This window comes from Cupressus sempervirens, chromosome 1 (assembly GCF_028749045.1).
Source record: "Cupressus sempervirens isolate cs-2001-9-10 chromosome 1, ASM2874904v1, whole genome shotgun sequence".
Classification (NCBI taxonomy): domain Eukaryota; kingdom Viridiplantae; phylum Streptophyta; class Pinopsida; order Cupressales; family Cupressaceae; genus Cupressus; species Cupressus sempervirens.
The window spans coordinates 75224353-75245443 of NC_143118.1; the positions used below are offsets into that span (position 1 = coordinate 75224353).

The window sequence follows — 21091 nt, forward strand, 5'->3', positions numbered from 1 at the left end:
CTTCCCTCAAGAGAAAACCTAGAAATATCTGAAGGTTCAATACGAGGTAAATACTTATGTGATAGGATACATGCCCAAAGCTAAGACTGACTAGAACACCGGCACCAATAGAGCTTGGCAACAAGAGCTTGACTACACAAGATAACAGAATGAAGGCCAAAGCCTCCTTCCTTTTTTGGCTTGCAAATGGTATCCCAATTGATGAGGCTCCATTTGGTATATTGTAAATTGCCACTCCAAAGAATTTGGTGAGAGAGAGCATCAAATTCTTTAAGAAATTACATCGGAGCAACCTGAACCATGCTTTTGTATATGGGAAGGGCCTGAATCATAGATTGAAGGAGTGTCACCTTGCCAACTATAGAGAGCCACCTATGAGTCCAATGATTGACTTTTTTGTCAAATTTTGTCGAGCAAACTTTGCTAGAAAAGACTAGGCTATCTACCCACCATAATAGGGACCCCCAAGTAAGTCAAAGGGAGAGACTTAATCTAAAAGTGTAGGATATTAGCAATTCTCCATTGGATAGGCTCAGGAGTGTTGAAGAAAAAAATGGAGGACTTGTGGTCATTAATTTTCTTCCTAGAGGTAGCCAAATAACTATCCAAGGTGAGTCAAAAGGCTTTAGCTTCCCAAATTTGGGCTCTCCCAGCAAGGGCCATATCATCAACAAAGTAAAGGTGGGAAAGAGTGGGCAAACCATTTCTCCATTGCCATCCTTGAATCAGATTTTGGGAAACATGAAACTTGATAAGTCTACCAACTCCCTTAGCCATAATGATAGAAAAATAAGGAGAGAGGGGATCTCCCTAGCAAAGATCTCTAGATGCCCCAAAAAGTTTTGATGGTTCACCATTAAGAAGGACTGAGAAGGAACGAGTAGTAACACAGCTAAGAACCCATCTAACCCATTCATGACTGAAGCCAAAAGCCAGAAGAACTTTCCACAAGAAATCCTAATTGACTCTATTATAAGCCTTAGCCATATCAAGCTTAATGAACATGACACGTTCCCTAGAAGTACACATAGAGTGAATAGCTTCAAAAGCAATAACCACCCCATCCAAAAAAAAAATTCCCACCACAAAACCCCCTTGTTCCTCAGAGATAACCATTTAAGAAAAACTTTAAGCCTCTCTACTAGGAGCTTAGTAATGATTTTATAGACCACGTTACAAAGAGCAATGGGCCTAAAGAAGTCTAGCTCATTAGCCTATTCCTTTTTCGGAATAAGGACTAAGAAAGTAGCATTCAAGGCCTAGAGCATTTCTTTGTTGGAATAGGACTCCTAAACCACATCCAAAAGGTCATGATTGATAATATCCCAAAATTTCTAAAAGAATTCAATAGGGCAGCCATTAGACCTCGAAGCTTTTCCTTTCCTCATGCCGAAGACCACACTCTCCAACTCAAACATACTAATTGGCCTCATAAGAGAGTCATTCATCTCCCTAGTCACAACAAAGGGAATAGAGGATAGGATTTTATTCTCCTCAATCTCCTCTGGAGGTAAATCATTTGAAAAGAGAGAAGAGTAAAACTAAATATCTTCCCCAGATACAACCTGAGAGGAGGATAGACGTGTCCCATCAGAAGTAACAAGAGAAAAAATGTAACTCCTATTATGTTAAGCCTGCATAGATTTATGAAAAAATGCAGTGTTCTTGTCCCCTTCCTGAAGCTAGTCAACTCGAGCCTTTTGTTTCCAATAAATTTCTTCTCTAACATCCCACTTAGCTAAATTAGTGGAAGCTTGGGATTCTTCTATGCCAAGAGCTTCATAAAAACCCAGATCCTAAATCTACTTGGTAATAACATCAAGACAATCTTGAGCCCTCTTCTTCAAAATGTGGAGATTACCAAAACAATTCTTGTTCCAATACTTCAACTTCCTTTTAACATATTGAAGTTTTTTAGAGAAGGAAAACATAGTAGTGCCATAGGCAAGGCCTCCCTGTCTCCACCAACGAGCCATTAAGTCATGAACAGAAAAGTCTCGAAACCACATTAGCAAGAACTTAAAGGGAGGCTTCTTGGGGACAGCAACATAACTAGTTGTGAGCTTAATAGGCTAGTGGTCAGAACCTCTCCAATCAAGAATTTCAAAAGAGAGAGAAAAAGATCCACAATTCCAAAAGCAAGAAACAAGGAACCTATCCAAGTGTTTTGAGATGGCATCATTTCCAACCCTTTGATTGTTCCAAGTAAAGAGCCCATTGAGAGGTTTGACATCAGAGAGATGTAAAAGATCAATATTTTGTTAAAGAAGCTTAGAAGAAGGACCCAAGCGAGCCAGTCCACCCCTCTTCTCCTTTAGATTGAGTACAGAGTTGAAATCTCTAGCCACAATCCAAGGCAAGAAAGGATGACAGCTTCTGACATGCCTAATATGTTCCCAAAGCTTAAGCTTACCAGGGAGATCAATAGGAGCATACACATTAGTAACAAGAATCATCTCTCCAATTTCTAGAGAGGATGCAACTAGTGAGAGAGCTGAGACGCAAGAGATCTAGTAAAGTGGCATAACTTTTGTAGGATTCCAGCAAATGGCAAGACCACCAAAGCTCCCCAAAGCACCAACACACTAACATTGGCCTAGAAACTAAATTTTAGGAGCACATCTAAACATGGAATCCACTGAAAGCTAGTCTCCTAGATACAAAGAATATCCAGCGAATGATCAACCACTGGCTTGTGAATAGCTTTTTGTCTGGGGATACTATTCAACCCCCTCACATTCCATGAGAGAATAATCATTGAGTAGAGTGGGAAAAATTCTTATCCAAGGTCATAACAACCCCAAACTCTACCAGTAAATCTCTTGTAAGTTTTATTTTTTCTTGATCCTACTTTTGCCCAACTCTTAAGGGAGTAGAAAAAGAGACTATCTTGAATGGTCTTTGCATCAAGCCCAAACCAAAAGAAGATCTCTTTCCTTTACTAGAGGCAAACACATCTTTAACCAGGTCTACCAGAAGAACATCCTTTTCCTGAGGAGCAAGAGAAACCACAAGGGTACCATACTTAGGGCCAATAGAAGTCTTTGGCATCTACTGAGCAACAACATCCCGGTTGCCACTTAGAATAGAACTCCTCCCCTCTGAGCCAGTAGCTGCACACTGAACCTCTATAGGAATACCTTCTTCTATGACCACGTTGTCAAGAACCTCAAAATAATTGAACCCTGAGTCCACTTGCTGATCTAGATGAGCTCGCTTATAGCCTCGCCCCTTAGCACGAGTTCAAGCTCAGATAAAACATCCTTATCAAAACCAGTAGAACTGGATGGCCCTTGCACCTGACTTGAAGTTTTCATTTGAGCTTTCCCTTTAACTTTAATATCTGTTTGAACATTTCCTTTTCCAATAGTAACAGTTTGACCATTCCCCATACCATCATTGGCCAATTTATTATAATCATTGAATTACTAGTATATTTAAGATTTTATAATTTAATTTAAATAACATTTTGTGACTCTTGACACTTCACTCCCCATTCACCCTATTTCAACAATATTGCATATCCCCAAAACAACTTAAGTTTGATGAAATCATAATTTTATAAATAATTTAAATTTATAACCATTCTACAATGATCCCCCATTTTTGCTAGAGCTTATTTTCAATTCCTAAATAATAGCAAGATTTCAATTAATCTTTTCCCAAGATTGAAAATTTGCATGGAGATACTCAAACCACTAAATTTAAGCTAAAATTACACTTAAGCAGTGACATATAGTGACATAAGGTAAGTATACAATATATTTTCTTTTTTAAAATGTTTTTCTCATATATAGACTCCAAAATTGGATGAAAATCAAATAATTATAATTTCAAAGCATCCTTAAAAATCCAAACAACAATTTAAGTAAAACCAAAAAAAATGAAATCTCAACAAGAATTTAAATAAAACCAAGAACAATGAATGGTAGAATTTGGAGGAAAGATACTTCACAACTCTATCCGAGAAATTTCTTTCAAAAAAGAAAGACAAACTGAAATCAATCTCCATATAACTCTATTTCTATCTTCTTCTGAAAAAGAAAATTAAAGAGTATAGACATAAATTACAAAAATTTGACACATATTGAAATGATTTGATTCAGAGATTGTGACAATCATACTTTTATGTCCCACAAATCAATATATTAAAGCAATACATATACATAATATGATTCAGTAGCCGCTTTTAAAGATTATAACTTGGTGCCTTAAACTTCAGGTAATAGCAAAGCCAAATTTAGAGTATAACTTGGTGCATTAAATTTTAGGTAATAGCAAAGCCACATTTAGTGTATAACTTGGTACATTAAATTCCAGGTAATAGTGAAGCCAAATTTAGAGTAAAACTTGGTGCATTAAATTCCAGGTAATAGCGAAGCCAAATTTAGAGTAAAACTTGGTGCATTAAATTTCAGGAAATAGCAAAGCCAAATTTAGAGTATAACTTGGTGCATTAAATTTCAGGTAATAGCAAAGCCAAATTTAGAGTATAACTAGGTGCATTAAATTTCAGGTAATAGAAAAGCCAAATTTAGTGTATAACTGGATGCATTAAATTTCAGGTAATAGCAAAGCCAAATTTAGTGTATAACTGGGTGCATTAAATTTCAGGTAATAGCAAAGCCAAATTTAGTGTATAACTTGGTGCATTAAATTTCAGGTAATAGCAAAGCCAAATTTAGAGTATAACTTGGTGCATTAAATTTCAGGTAATAGCAAAGCCAAATTTAGTGTATAACTTGGTGCATTAAATTTCAGGTAATAGCAAAGCCAAATTTAGAGTAAAACTTGGTGCATTAAATTTCAGGTAATAGGAAAGCCAAATTTAGAGTAAAACTTGGTGCATTAAATTTCAGGTAATAGCAAAGCCAAATTTAGTGTATAACTTGGTGCATTAAATTTTAGGTAATAGCAAAGCCAAATTTAGTGTATAACTTGGTGCATTAAATTTCAGGTAATAGCAAAGCCAAATTTAGTGTATAATTCGGTGCATTAAATTTCAGGTAATAGCAAAGCCAAATTTATGTTGGCGGTATTAATTTCTGCTATTAATAGTAGACAACAAGTCCACCGTCCAGCCCACACTCAGCACCGTCCACATTAAAAATAGACAAACAGCCGCATACAGCCACCCAAGGTCATTTCAGAATCAGTCTTCAACTACCAGTAGTTGCATATATTAATTGATATATATTAATATTATATGTCATATAATACATGTGTTTGATATTCTAGAGAGTTCTCAGACCTCTATAAATAGAGGCATTATGTAAAGATTTGAGTATCAGATGTTTATCTGATCATGGTGGATCAGTAGAGCCCATTTTGGGTTTCTCATTGTGGATGGAATGCTGTAGCATTCTATGGATTTGTAATGGAGTTTAGTTATGTTAATGAGTATGAAGTGTTGTAGCACAGCTTGATGTCTTTGTGTTTTGCTTATTGATTTGAATGTTTATCATTGCATTCGTGTTTGTCTTTGATCCACTCTATCCACCTCCTTCAAGTGGTATCAGAGCTAAAGGGAGATGATCCTCAAGATTGTGGAGAGGTTGACGAGTTTAGAATTGGTGAAGAGTGTTGTGGCAACGCAGCCCAACAGACAATGGCAATTGAAGTCATAAAAAGAAGGAAGCGAAAGTTGAAGTGTGTTTGAGTTAGCGTTGGAATTCATAGATTAGATGCATATGGAGCATCTTTGTGCAAGCGGGAGTGCCAGAGAATGCATACATATGACATGGAAGATGTTGATCATGGAAATGTTTATTATGTCTTTGTGTTTAAGTATGTGTGTTTGATGTTATATAATAGTTATTGAACTTAGTTGTGGTTGCAGTAAGTGAAAGTAGGTTGGATTGGTGGTGAGTTGTTTGTCATGATTCAAAGGAATTCTAAGGTCTGTGTGTGTGCTGATTTCTAATGGGATATGTGAATGTATAGGGTGCATTATCGGTTGTGCCTGACACCCTAAAAGTTTTTGGTTTGACATATCGATGAACCATGTATCTGAAAAGGATTTCTATAGAACTGGCGAGTACAACGGTTGGGCACCCATGTATCTCAGTAGATGGATTTCTTTTTATATGGACTCAATAATCAGTTTGATGCAGGTCAAGAAGGAGAAAAGTCAAAGTGATGATAATTTCCCCGTAGTGATGATTCATGGTCAATAGAACCAATGAATGCTTGGTTTGTAAACCATTGGAGTGCAAAGTTTATGGTGATCTTGAAACCATTTGTGTAATGTTTGAGAAGTTCGTGGTGAGCTTGAAACCATTTCAGAATTGCATTGGTTAGGGGTAAGCCATAAAACCCAAAGTGATTATGATGAGGGAAAACAATATAAATGCACTAGCATTAGTGACAGAAATTAAGGGGGAGTGTTGGCGGTATTAATTTTTGCTATTAATAGCAGACAACAAGTCCACCGTCCAGCCCACACTCAGCACCGTCCACATTAAAAATAGACAAACAGCCGCATACAGCCACCCAAGGTCATTTCAGAATCAGTCTTCAACTACCAGTAGTTGCATATATTAATTGATATATATATTAATATTATATGTCATGTAATACATGTGTTTGATATTCTAGAGAGTTCTCAGACCTCTATAAATAGAGGCATTATGTAAAGATTTGAGTATCAGATGTTTATCTGATCATGGTGGATCAGTAGAGCCCATTTTGGGTTTCTCATTGTGGATGGAATGCTGTAGCATTCTATGGATTTGTAATGGAGTTTAGTTATGTTAATGAGTATGAAGTGCTGTAGCACAGCTTGATGTCTTTGTGTTTTGCTTATTGATTTGAATGTTTATCATTGCATTCGTGTTTGTCTTTGATCCACTCTATCCACCTCCTTCAATTTAGAATATAACTCGGTGCATTAAATTTCAGGTAATAGCAAAGCCAAATTTAGAGTAGTTGAGGAAAAAAGCACAGTATAACAATCAATTTGAAGGAAGAAGAAAAGGAAAACCAATCAAATAGTCATAGTGGCCACAGATTCGATCTTGCTGCGGGACAAGTATTGAGGCATCTCAACAGAAACACATCTCCCTGTGTTAACCCCTGTTTCCAATGGAGGGTAATACATGTAGAAAACTTTATCTTTGGTGTCCGATTCAATCCCACTCAAGCAAATCCCATCATCCCCAAACACCGCAGCATCAACCCTGTCAAGCGGCTGAGGAAGCCCATCAACTTCCGCCCACAAATTCTGTGTAGAGTCAAATTGTGCCACAGCATCCCAGTAGAAGCAATAGAGACGCCCAAATGCGGCCACAATCGGATGCACACAATCTGGAATAAACCAGACGTTGGGCAAAGTGGACCAAACTCCTCTTTCTGGATCGAACCGCTGAAGGTCCTCATCAAACAAGCTGACAACATACAGCATTCCTTTTATAAAAACCGAGGAACACAGCCACTCCTTTTGAAGCATGTTGGGAAGAAGCTTCCACTCATCTCTCTCCACGTTGTAAACTGCGGCCTGGCTCGTACTCTTCCAATCACATTGTCTTCCTCCTGCAATATAAATCTCATCTCCCTCAGGAGATGCACAGCACGCAAAGTCAAACATGATCTCTGTGGTGGGCGCATCTGCACCTTTGCTCCACTGGAAAGACACAAAATCAAAGACCAAAACAGTCATGTTTGATATTCTCTTCCTCTTTGAACCCACTCTGCAGCTCTCATATCTTAACCCTAATAAAACCAGTTTATGCTTCACACAAACACACTTGGAGAATGTGTCGAATTCAAATTGGGTAGGGACGGGAGGCAGTCTTCCCCATAACTGGTTAACGGGGTCAAATGTAGTTATGCGAACATTCTCAATCAAACATATCAACTCTTCGGACCTCCCACGACTCCTCCTGTCTTCGTAAAACTCTGAGTTTTCCAGCAGTCTCTTCCAACTCTTACATACTTCCTTCACTCTTCCGTGAGATGCAAAAGGCACTCTCATTAAGATTTCCCTTACCAACTCTTCTGGAATTACACTAAAATACTCCATCATTTGTATACACTGCTGAAACGATTCTCAAATAATCTTGATCTTACCAGTGCTCACGTGAATTCGAAACAAAGAGCATAGCTGTAACGTCTCAAACAAATAGATTTCCCAGCATATGCCATGTTATATATATACCGAGCAAAAAGTGCCTTGATACCTCGTGATTTTTTCTATATTTGCTTACTTTTTAAAAAATTGTTCCAAATATAGAATACGTCTGATGTTCTGAATATTTTTAATCGATCTCACTATTTTAAGAAATATCAGTTGCGTTGAAAAATTCAATTAAATTTTCTATTAGATAGTTTTTATATTAAATATAATAAAGACAATAAGTTATAAATTACTATCTTTCTAAATAGATATAACTAGCACTTGCACCTAAAGGAGCAAGGGGTACCCTAATAGTGACAAAAGGTGAAAGTCTATATAAGATGGTTGCTCATGTATATTTTTGTCACAAATTTAATACAATATAAAAGAAATATAAATAGCGAAAAAAATTAAACATTGTCAATTTGACACACTTAATTATTAAATCTAGGATACTTAAATTCATATAACAAATGTAGAAAAGGAAAACAGGAAATCTAAGATAGAAATTGCAATGTTTACGAGTTACTTTATAATTAATATTAATTCCAAAGAGTCCTTTTTAGAGTGATTGCTTGTTTGGATAAGGGTACTCATCTATTGTCACAACAAAGAAACCTTTACTTATTATCATAGAATTATTTTATTGCTTGGTCAAACTTTGCATGTTCTGGAGATTTTTTTTCAATAATTTAAAAATCAAAATAAATCATAATACAATTGTTTTCTATTATTTTTTATTAATTAATAATTTGGATGAATGGTAGTCCCTACATAGACATTACATAAAGTTTGCACCTTTTAGTTTGGTATTATTTTTAGTTTCATCATGAGGATCTTTAGGAAGTTTTTGAACAGTTTTGTGAAAAGTTAGAAGGATGTTCCAATTTATCATTAAAGATCACCAAGTTTCATCGGGTCACAGTTAACATATTTCAAATTCAAGCTATGTAGACAAAGCATGCTACAAACATGTTCTCCACAAAATACTTATTTAATAAGTAGTTTCATTCAACATAAACATAAGAGATGCCCACATCATAATACACATCACACAATAGAACTATGGTAAACACTGGCATTAATAGCTAACACTGGACATATGTAAATATGCATAAATTAGTAAACTACATCACATTGCCACAATAGGTTTATTTTCTCCATACCTATATAAAAAAACAACTTTATACATTAAGGATAGATGATATTGAAATGCATAAATGTGCCCAATTAAAAAACTAACAAAGTAAGCACACATTCCTCTCCTTACAATAATGAGACTTTTTGCAATCAAGATTCTTCCTTTTTTCCCATAATTTTACATGGATTGTTTTTCATTCTTGAATATTGATCAAAGGAGGATGGTGGCTCTATACAAAGGTTGTCTAGTGATTTAACTCTTGATACAAGTGTGAAAGTCAAACCATGTCATTCTAGTTTACAAATATCAATTTTTATTTTATGAAGTGTCAATCCTTTGGATTATGTATGGTGAGTGCCCATGAGATGGATAATGACATTATCCTATGATTACCCAAGGTTATATGTGTTATAGGTAAACTTTTTGGATCTTCTTAGTCCCAAAGTGGCCCACTGTAATTATTAAACTAGACAACCACATATATTGGTAGTTCTGGGGGTTTATAACTTGGTGTATACACAATATCTACCACCTCGCATAGTGATCTTCTACTCTTAGATTGTATGTCAAAGGCTTTTCAAGTTGTTCAGTTGTTGCAAGGAAGATATTGAAATGCATGTAGAAAATGAAAGTAGCAATATTTATTTCCACACTTATCACAAGCCAAGGATGAGCTAGCACTTTAGACCAAGGGGCTTTGTAATAAAAATCTAAAATAGTACCTCATTTGCATAACCACGTGTCTGCATTGTATTGTATGTGTCATTGGACATTATTGATTAGTTTTTCATAGTGAAACACACATATCTCTAGAGAAGATAGAAGTTGTTTCCAATAAGCAAGGATATTCTTGCAACTTAGATCGATGTCATGTGTTGTTTCTACTACATGGAGTATGGGGATTCCATACATTCACATATTTTTCAAGGAATAACTTCACTCATTCTACTTTCTCATAAATTTTCCAATTGAATTTGTCTATGTCAAGTGCACCACAAATCCAAATGAATCCATATTTGTAGCTCACTAGAACATTTTGGTCCAATTTGGAACTACCACTTTAGCTTCTATACTCTTTTTTCATTCAATTTTTTAATTATCATTTTTGCAACTTCTTTAGTTGTATCCACATCCTCCAAACCACATTCATTCACCAATAGATGGTCTTCCACAACAATTATACATCTATAAATTTGATGAGCATAATATATTTAAGTATGAATATATTAACACATTTATGTGAAGATATAAAAATAAAAAAATAAAATGAAAGTATTTTTTAGTTTAAGTATCCATGATTAAATCTATTTTGTACAATTGATCAACATACTAAGGGTCTTTAAGTCAACCGAAAGCCTTGTCATTCACATGCCACTTTCAATTGCATGGTCATCCCATCCATATGTACAATGTTAGTGTCTTTATTCCAAGCTAGTAACTATTAACTCATATTTAATTGATTAATATTATGGAGTCACATCAATAATTATTGAACAAATGGATTCGTTCCACTCAACATTTAAATAAATTAATTATTTAAATATATATTTATCAAAAGAGACAATATCATTAGATAGTTAAATTGCAATGTAAAATTATTTTTTGTTTTTATTAATTTACTCAAAGATTTTTAATCTTAATTATCTAAATAATTTCAAAAACAATTGTGTGCCATCAATTAAATTGAAATCATATTGTTTGACAATTATATTTTTAAATTTAGATTAAATAAAAATAATTATTTCTTATAAGATTAAAACCATGTTATATATTAAATTAAATTTAAGTTAACACATTTTAATGTTCATTAAAATTATTTTATTTCAATTTTATTATATAAACTAAACTTGATTTATTTTGTTATTAAAAAAAAGAAAGATTGACACTCATAATTTATTATTGATCATTAATTTTCTTTCAAATTACATTAAATTTGAATACATTGCTCCTTCAAAACCATTTGGATTATGTTGTCAATAATTATATTTTAGTGAATTTATTTGATGTCTATGTAACTTTTATCATTTTATCACTTTTATTATTTTCTTTATTAGCTTTCTAGAATTTACCAAGCAACAATAATTTTTTACTATTTTACTTTTACTTCAAATATATAGAATTTGTTTCTAATCATTAATACATTTTTGTTTTCTTTAGTTTTCATTTTTTTTTAATGTTTAAAAATTAGGAAATTGATATTAGAAAACCATTGTAAAAAATCAAAATTATAGAAACCAAACATAATTAAACCAAATTTTAGTATTCTCAGTTATAAAAATAATTTTAATTCTAATTTGACTTCTATAATTATAGAAATTATGAAAATAAATAAATTGTACAATCATATAAATTATTATACCTTATCTTTTATATTTATATAATAATAAAAATAAATATTTATTTTATTTTATGATTTATACAATTTTGACTTCTATAAGATAGAATGAAAAAATTTAATTTATAAAATAATCTTATATAATATTAATCAATTGAAAAAAGAAAAAGAAAAATGATTCTTTAAAACATAAATTATTTTTTTAATATCATTCAAATGACAAAACAAAATACAAATTATAACACTAAATATACATAATTATGACAATTTTTAAAACAGAATCGGTATTTGTAATTCTAAATTTAAAAATTTCATTATTATATCTCAAATTATTTAAACAATTTAATTCAAATACTAAATCAATTTGAATTTGATATAATTCTAAAATAAATAAATTACTATAATATAAATAAGACATTAAGATATTCACTGTTAAAAAATATATTAAAGACATGTTAAAAATAACTATGTGAGAGCAAGTGAACTGTATGCTAGAACGCTAGGTGACAGGTAGGCATGATGATAGTATGATGGATGACATCAAGTAGATAGGCCATGGCATCTGGTATAGGTCTCGTATTTCACCGTATTTCTTTAGCCAAAAAAGGTACATCTGACATGCTTGATAGACAATATGTGTCGATCTAGAAAATGATAGTAGAGCACAAAGTTCAATAAAATAACGTATAAGTTTCATTCAATTTCCCATTCAAATTAGAAACAATCTAAATTTGGTTGTATCTTACAACGCTGCTATAAAATATGTGAGAGTTCCTAAGAAAAAAAATTGCATGGACTAGTCTATCTAGGCTATATATATTTGAAAGCCAACTCTTGCATTTGGGGCAAGCCTTGAGGAGGTGACGTACACAATTTGGCATACATAGTACTTCACCTCCTTTTCTGCCACATCTTTCCAATATGCCATTCACTGAATTGTTGTGTTGGTTCTTTTCTAGAGCTAACATGGACTCTGCTTTGTCCCATACTCCAAACCCTATAATTTGCATCTCCTTGAGGGAGTCAAAGAAAAGCAACCTATCATGCAATACAACATCAATGGAACAAAAGATGACTTAATGCACAAGTATGGATCTCATTTTTCAAGGGAGTCTTTTTGGACACCTTGGCAAAAAGCATGTTGATATGTCATCATATTTGACGATGTAGCCTTGAAGCATTTGCTATCAACAAAGGACTTGTCAGGAAACTGCTATAAATAAATAGGAGTGATTTAAAATTAAAAAAATCATATAGGATTTTGACAAGCACACAGTTAGGGTGCTCAACTACTAAGTCCTCTCCTACAATCATGGGAACATAATGGATTTGGGATGCAAAAAAAAGAATTTGCATTATAATTAATATTGGGATTTTTTAATATTAGCTACATCTTTCATGGTATCATGATAATCTTCAATATTCATAACATTGCATTTGAATGGGTAATTCTTTGATTGGACTTAGGTTTTTAAATTAATTTTCTTGGATTCTTTTATCATGATGCTTGTAATGGTTCTCTGTGTACTTCTTGAGTGTTTTTAGAATGTGGGTTTTCGAATAGGTGATTCAACACATCTCATTTTTTGTATGATATGATAAGGTAAAGTGATGGTAGTGAATTTTGGCTCTAATATCACACGCATCTCATATTCTCTTATATAACCTAACAAAATTGTTAAAAACTATATATGTTAACCAAATAACAACCACAAAATGTTGAACAACTCACAGTAAAATATAGGATAAATCTTAAAAATTAAGATATTGCAATAGACAACTGAAGAATCTATCATAAACTCAAATGCATCATCACAAAATCAAAATCATCAATGGTGTATAAAATGTTAAAATTAACATAAGAATATTGGGTCAATACTTGGTTTTGAATGGCGGCTATATGCATCTAATGCATGCATTAGAATATATAAAACAATTGATACAACCCAATTCCAAACAATGTTAAACTATTAAATTAAACAAATAGTTAATATAAAACTATGAAACCCTACATAAATGGAGGCATCAATGGTATGTCTCTGAGCAATGTAATTGGGGATGATCTTTCCACATTGTTCAATCTCCAACACCTGGAGAACCTCGATCTTAGCCTCAATTACTTTGAAGGGATTTCCATCCCTAATGGATTGGGTAGACTCAAGAGTCTATGCTACATGGTCTTTTCATTTGCTAGGTTGAGTGGAGATATTCCCACAAAGCTGGGGAAAATGTCTACTTTGCTAGTACCTGGATCTTTCCTCAAGCTATATGAGAATGGTAGACATGTGGACGTGGATGGGAAACATGAGAGATTTGAGGGAGCTTATCCTTGAATAAGTGAATATGTTAGGTGTCAATAGAAATCATGAGTTGGATAGCATCCTCTCCACTATGTATTCTTGCACCCGTCTTTGATTACGTGCCCATCATCTGCAAGGAGTTGTTCCCCTTTCTCTTTCCAAACTCATCAATCTCACCCATCTACAACTTGATGATAATGGTTTCAATGTCTCTTCTCTAATTCACTATTCTGATGATGAGCCATAGAATATGATTTGAAACATTGATACACAATCCTGAATAATCAATAAATTACCTGTGACAACTTTGAGCTAGAGAACATTGCTGATCTGGGGGCCATGTTGAAAGGCCTGACTATTTATTCCAGCATTAGAGAGAGTTCCTCCAATTGATAAATACAAATAGTCCATGAAGGACCTTGGAGCCACACCTTCCTTTAGAGTGGCATGCAAGACATCAATCCAGAGCTCTCCTCCACTGACATCTACATACAACTCATGTTTGTGCACATCGATGCCTCTTACAGATCCCATGTCAGTTGCCACACCATTTTCTACTTGATCTTGCTCATGTATTGAATGGCCATGCCCTTTTGTAGCAACCATTAGCTTATAATTTGGGCTCAATCCATACACCCACTCCATGAGATTCTATATGTCTCTCACACACCCAGGATACAACATAGCTATTGGAGATAAATGCTTCATGTTTCCAAAGTCTCTAGCTGCCAGATGGGTATTGTAGGTATCAATACGCCAGCAGTTTGGACTTTGAGAGCAAAATAATAACTTGGGATCCACTGTCAGGCCAAGAATCCCAAAAAAATATGCTATTCAAGATTCCAGATGATATTGAAAATGGATAATATTTACATTGTTCACTTTACATCATTCATGAAGGTTTCTTATAGAAGCCAGGCAATCAAAAACATGAAATCAATATATAGATCTCACATATCTTTAAGAGATATGTTGAAATCAATATACAGATCTCACATATCATTAAAAGATCTATTGAGAAATATAATGATCTAGGATCTGAAATATCATAATAAATATGGTTGGTCAATAAGATTGATTTGAGATTCACATTGATTGCTCATTGAAAGTAGTTTTCAACTTGGTAAACAACCAATGGTATTGGGTTTGAACAAACGGATAGGTTTGGCTGAAATACCCATCGTTAATAGCCTATCAGCTAATAATTTTATTTATTTTAAAATATTGCTTACTTTTTTAGATTATAAAAAATGTTATTAGTTAACATGGAGATAATTAGGATTTAATTTAAAAGGATCTTTCTGGTGGTCTTTTGCTATTGATCAAGGTATACTAGATTTGGCTAAACATGTGTTGAATATAATACTAATAGAATATGTACATGATCTTTTCAGGAATCTCCCTGTAAACTAAGTAGAGGCTTGAAAATTTGGCAATATTTGGTTGGGACAAAAATAATTCCAGAGCGTAATAGGAAGATTTAATGTATAGCTAAAGCAATTGCACCAAATGTGGAGGAGAACTGATGCAGGAGAATCTTGACCCTTCAAACATTATGATGAATTTCATAATATTGTAATATTTAAGTCATTTAGATTTCCCTATAACCATGTTGAATAAATGGTTAAAATTTTGAACTTTACATTGCGATGCATTAAAAAGTAGAAAAAAAAAAACATTTACATTATAATGCGAGTGCTTAAAGAAGCATTTAAAAATGTACAAGGGTTAAAAGAATGTGTTGGGTTGGTTAAAGAGGTGGTTGGGAAGTTTTAAACCACCAAAACCACTTTAAAATCATTTTATTGGTCATTCCAAAAAGAAAGGGGTGAATGTGAAGAAGAATAGATCATTTTTGAAACAATTGGTTTCTCAAGAACTTGCCATTTTGATTGGTTTTAACTATTTTAGTGTTGGTTCCAGGTCTTGTATGACCATGTACAGCCTGGAACTCTTGTATTTTCTATAAATTTGAAGATTAGGATGAATAATCTTCTTTCTCTTTTTGGTTTGGAAAATTTTTGTTAAGTTTTGAAGAAGTTATGCTAGTTTTTCTAAAGGTGGTTATTTGCAGATTTGAGGATGCCCAGCTACAGATAGATTTGAATGTTTGGTAGGGACATATTTTGATGAAACAAAAGCTCTAGTTGTATTCATTGGAAAGATATATGAACTGGATTTGATTTCCAATTTGTTTGAGTCATTTTCATTCAGATATGTGTTAGTTATGTTCATTTTAATGAAGACTGGGTTTTAAGGATTTGTTTTGAAGTTATAGGAAATGATTGGAGCTTGTAGAACAATTTATGAATTGAAAAATTTAATGGCTTATATATCCAAAAACTAGAATCATGTGGGGTTGATTAAAAAAAATTTTTGTTTTATTTGGAGTCATTTTGAGAAATTTATTAGATGCCCAAGGAAGGGTTACTGGTTTTACTTCTGATTTATGACAAAGAAAATGGGTCTACATGCAAAGACTATAGTGTGTAATGGATTGATTATTTTTGGCTCATATTTTGGTATGTTTTATTATTCCTAATTTAAAACAAATCATACAAAGGGTTTTGAAATAAAATTTCACGACTGAAATTTATGATGAATGTACTCGGGTATAGCAGTCAGACCATGTGAATGGTAAAGTATTGTAAACCAATGTTGGAAAGAGTTTTGTTTTGCCTCATGAGATGTCTAAGAATGAAATATATTTCATATATTTTTAAGGGATACTCATGTATCCCAACATTTGGTTTACTCCATAGGATGTTTTTAACATCAAGAACTAAAAAGGTTAGAGAGACTTCCAAATGGGCATAAAAGATTATAATCTAACTTGGTCAAAACTAGCCAGGAGATTATTTGGTCACCAAATCTAGAGAATGTAATTTATATTGTCATATTTTAGTGCCAAATAATGTAGAAATTATGTATGCCATCCATCAATGTTATTGGATCTTAATATCTCATATCCTTATGCTATTAAAATTGCCATTTCCTAGGCTAAAATTGGAAGTTAATTCATCTTAGTAATATTGCAATCAAAGGAATCTTGGAGATCATGTTTAATTTATTTATTTGATTCACAGGCTCTAACAGCTATTAAAATCCATTTCTTTATTCATTTACTATACAGACAAAGTGTGTTCTCGTTGATTAACGCCCAATATAGAATTTGATTGAAGAAAAATGAGCTTTGGTCTTCCATCACTTTAGGATTGGTATCCGATCAAACTTTGGTTTCCCTAGATATTGCATTTATTGAAATTTGCAAACCATCCAAAAAAACATTACTTGTTTTCAAGTGTTGGGCAGGTTTAGATGAAATGCTCACCTATAATAGCCTATCAACTAATAAAATAATATTTCGAATTAATCAACAAGTAAATTAAAAAATATGAAATTGATAAAAATATTTAGTGAAATACAATCGAACAATTAAATCAAGTTATATATAGACTTTGAAAATAAACAAATATTAAAGCTGAAATTAACTTTAAACTTTAATTTTGTTTGATTAAGTGGAAGAATGTTTACATGATTAGACAAGTAGAAAATATAATAATAATAATAGATCTTTGAATTTAATAATATCTAATTAATGCCCATAGTCATTACAGGGTGGAGTTAACTTTTATTCGTCTAGGTTAAATTTGACAACCATCTACATGTCAACAGTTTAAATCTTATTATTAATAGAATATACTTTTAAAAATACTTTAATAAATACAACATAAAATATTAGTTTAGGTTATAACATTTGGAGATATAAAAATTAAAATTAAAAACTTAAGTTTTTTTCTATTAAATATAAGAGGATTAAAAAAAAAATAGAACCAAAGATTTTATAGAGTATCAACAAGGAGGCCTAGCCTCCATCCAAAAATAAAGTATCAAATGTATAATGACATCAAAACATGAGGAACAACCAACTAATGAAAAACATCAAAATGAACATTCATCCAGGTATTCCAGCCAAGTGGACCCTCCATCCAAACAATGTTTTTGCACTCTTGAAATTGAATTAATATGAGTAGGTCCTCTTTTCTAGCATTAATATTCTTCCTAATCTCCCTATTCAATCTTTTACACGCCTGATCAAAAGCATGTAGGTTATCCAATGTTCTTCTCCATGTTTCAGTTGATGGTCGAGGAAGGTGACGTGACCATCTTCCAAGAATCTCTTCAACTTGTCTTTCTCAATCAACATAGTGGCCTGAACTTGCAAGAAAATTTAAAAATGTGTAAGTTTATGAAAACACTCAGTAAGAACCCTTGGCTTACCTTGGTACCTCTCCTTATTCCTATATTTCTAGATCTGCCAAAGGATGTTAGAGGACAACATATTCCAAAAAAGATTTGAATCCTTATGAAGACTAGAGATATGACCAGTAACAATGTCAATAATAGTAATATTAATAGGATAAGTAGTACCAAACATTTTCCAAATCTCTTTAGCAAAAATATAATCAAATAAAATGTGTCTACCAGTATTAGGAAGCCTGCAAAGGCTACATATATTAGAATCATCATGAACTCTTTTAACAGGAAGCCTATCCAACATAACAAGCCATTTAAAACATTTAATTTTTTGTTCAATAGGAGATTTCCATAAGTAATCAAAATAAATTTTCCAAACACTAGCTTCAAAAGAAGAGTACCAAACATTATTAACATGCTCAATAATATCTTTATTCTCATCAATAATTCTATAAATATTCTTAGCTTTAAGGTTAGCCATGACAACTTCATCTAGCCATTTACATTTAAGATGTCTATCAAAATCAACAAAAAAAATATTAGGCAGACCCTTAGAGGCTTGAATAATCATATTGTAAGTTTTCTTTTGCGAATCAATGATGTCATACTTCCTTTTGACCTCATCCCATGGAGTGAGGCAATCTTGCTCAAAGAGATCAGAAAATTGATTTAAACCTTTCTTGGGCCAAGACCTAGCAGAGCATCCTTGGGATAGGGCTAGGGGTTTGCCATTAAGGTGGAGATTCCACCAAATGGATCTTTCACCATGGATAAATTTTTTACTATAATAGTCCTTGTTGGTGATAAATTCCCTAACATGGTCTAAGGCCTTCCAAATAGATTTGAACCCCACAGAGCCTTGGACGATGATAGGGAAGCATCCAACAAGGAGATCACAAAAAGGGAGATTATTCCAAGACCTAGCTTTCTTAGGACAACCTCTTTCAATGTTATGTCTAATAAGCACCTTCCAAGGACTATTACCCTCCAAGAAAGGGCAATGCCTTGGATTCTGAGGTCCTTAAGCCCCAATCCCCCAAGGATCTTGTCAACATGGCACCACTCCCATTTAATAGCATGCAACTTTTTGTTACCTTTACCATCAGACCAAAGAAATTGTCTAATAGTTTTTATGGATTTCCAAAATCTGATAGTCATTGAATAACCAAGCAAAAGAGTAATATAAATTGTATGAAGATAGAATCTTTTGACAAGCTTGAATTCTACCAACCAGAGAGAGGGCTCTATTATGCCATTTATTAAGTTTCTTGTGTATTTTATCCCTAATCAAGGACCACGTGTCCTTGAGAGTAGGTTCAATAGAAAAAGGGATGCCCAGGTACTTAACAATCTTATTAGGACCACCCCATTGGAAACTATAATGGGAAAACCAATCAGGAGGTTGGTCATTCCAATCTAAATAGATGGATTTAGATTGGGAGATGCAAGCACCAGAAATAGAGAAAAATAATTCAAGCTTTCCTTGAAGGATCTTAAAATTATTTTCAGAAAGTTCAAACTAACAATTAATAAGATCATCATCATTAGGGAGATACAGACCTCTAACCTTAGGGGATAGAGAATTACCCCTTCGAATATAGAAAAGAGCTTCTAAGGAAATGACGAAGAGGACAAGGGCTAATGGGAAACCCTGCCTAATGGAGTGATCAAGATGGAAGGGGGTCGATAGGCAACCATTGACCTCAATCTAGGTTGAGGCATCTTTAAGAAGAGCCTAGACAACACTACAAAAATATGGAGGGAATCCAAATGCTTCCAGCATCATAATAATGAACTTCCATTCAATCCTATCATATGCTTTTTCAAAATCAAGAAGAAGCATGGCAGAATCATGGTAAGAACATTTAGCCCATTCCATGGCTTCACAGCTTGTAATAAGGTTCTCAAGGATCTACCTACCCTTGATGAAGCCTTTCTAGGTGTCACAAACAAATTTAGGGAGAATATCAACTAACCTGAGAGCCATGACTTTGGCGAGAATATTACAAGAGACATTGAGAAGAGTAATAGGCCTCCATTTTTTTTATGAGAGCCTTATCACCATCCTTAGGGAGGAGTTTAATAATGCATCTATTAATTTCAGGACCCAAAGTACCATTGGAGATAGCTTCAACATAAATGTCATGAAGATCTTTAGATATCTAGCTTATGTTGGCTTTATAGAACTCAATAGGAAACCCATCCAGGCCAAGGGCCTTGTCATTACTAAGAGCCTTAATAGCAGGCTCAATCTCCTCAAGAGAGATAGATCTAGATAAAATTGAGACATCATTAACATTCAACTTAAAATGAATCAATGGTTTACACTTGTTCCTGTTATCTTCTGCTTCCTTAGAATCCTCAAAGGTGAAAAGGGTCGTATAGTAATTGGCAAAAGCTTGAGTGATAATCTCAGGATCAAAAATATCTTGATTATCAATAGAGAGCTTATCAATGTATTCTTTGTAGCGCTTATGTTTAAGAAGATTGAAAAAAAAATTTAGAACCTCGGTCCCCAAATTGGAGCCAATGGGCTCTAGATCTAATTTTAGCTCCCCAAATTTTAACTTGTTGATGTTTCCTAAGAACATCCTTAGCCACCATGACTTGAGATAAGAGATCAAAGTTTGAGGAGTTCTCTTGGATACTGCTCTCAACCTTCTAAACCTCAATTCTCAACTGCTTCTCAACGAATCTATAGTCTTTTGCCCTCTTCTAGCCAATAGTCTGAAGGAAGCACTTCCAAGCAGGGAGGTTGAGGTTCCATATATCGATACTAGATAAATGATGAAGATTAACTTTATTGATGCCTCTAATGATCTGAATGGCCGCAAGCACATCTTCATCCTTAAGAAGGCTAGAATTCAATATAAACTTATGAGAGGAGACCTTATTGTGCAAGGGGGCCTTGATAAAATTGACCCTAGTGAAAATAGGGTGGTGGT

General features: G+C 33.5%; 1 protein-coding gene across 1 annotated transcript; it reads right to left on the reverse strand.

Annotated features, from left to right (window-relative positions):
• Nucleotides 1-6985: 6985 nt before the first annotated feature.
• Nucleotides 6986-8023, reverse strand: LOC149576258 (F-box/kelch-repeat protein At1g80440-like). The gene has a single exon (XM_089813663.1). It carries the CDS (start codon nucleotides 8021-8023, stop codon nucleotides 6986-6988), a length of 1038 nt encoding a protein of 345 aa, XP_089669789.1.
• Nucleotides 8024-21091: the final 13068 nt, after the last annotated feature.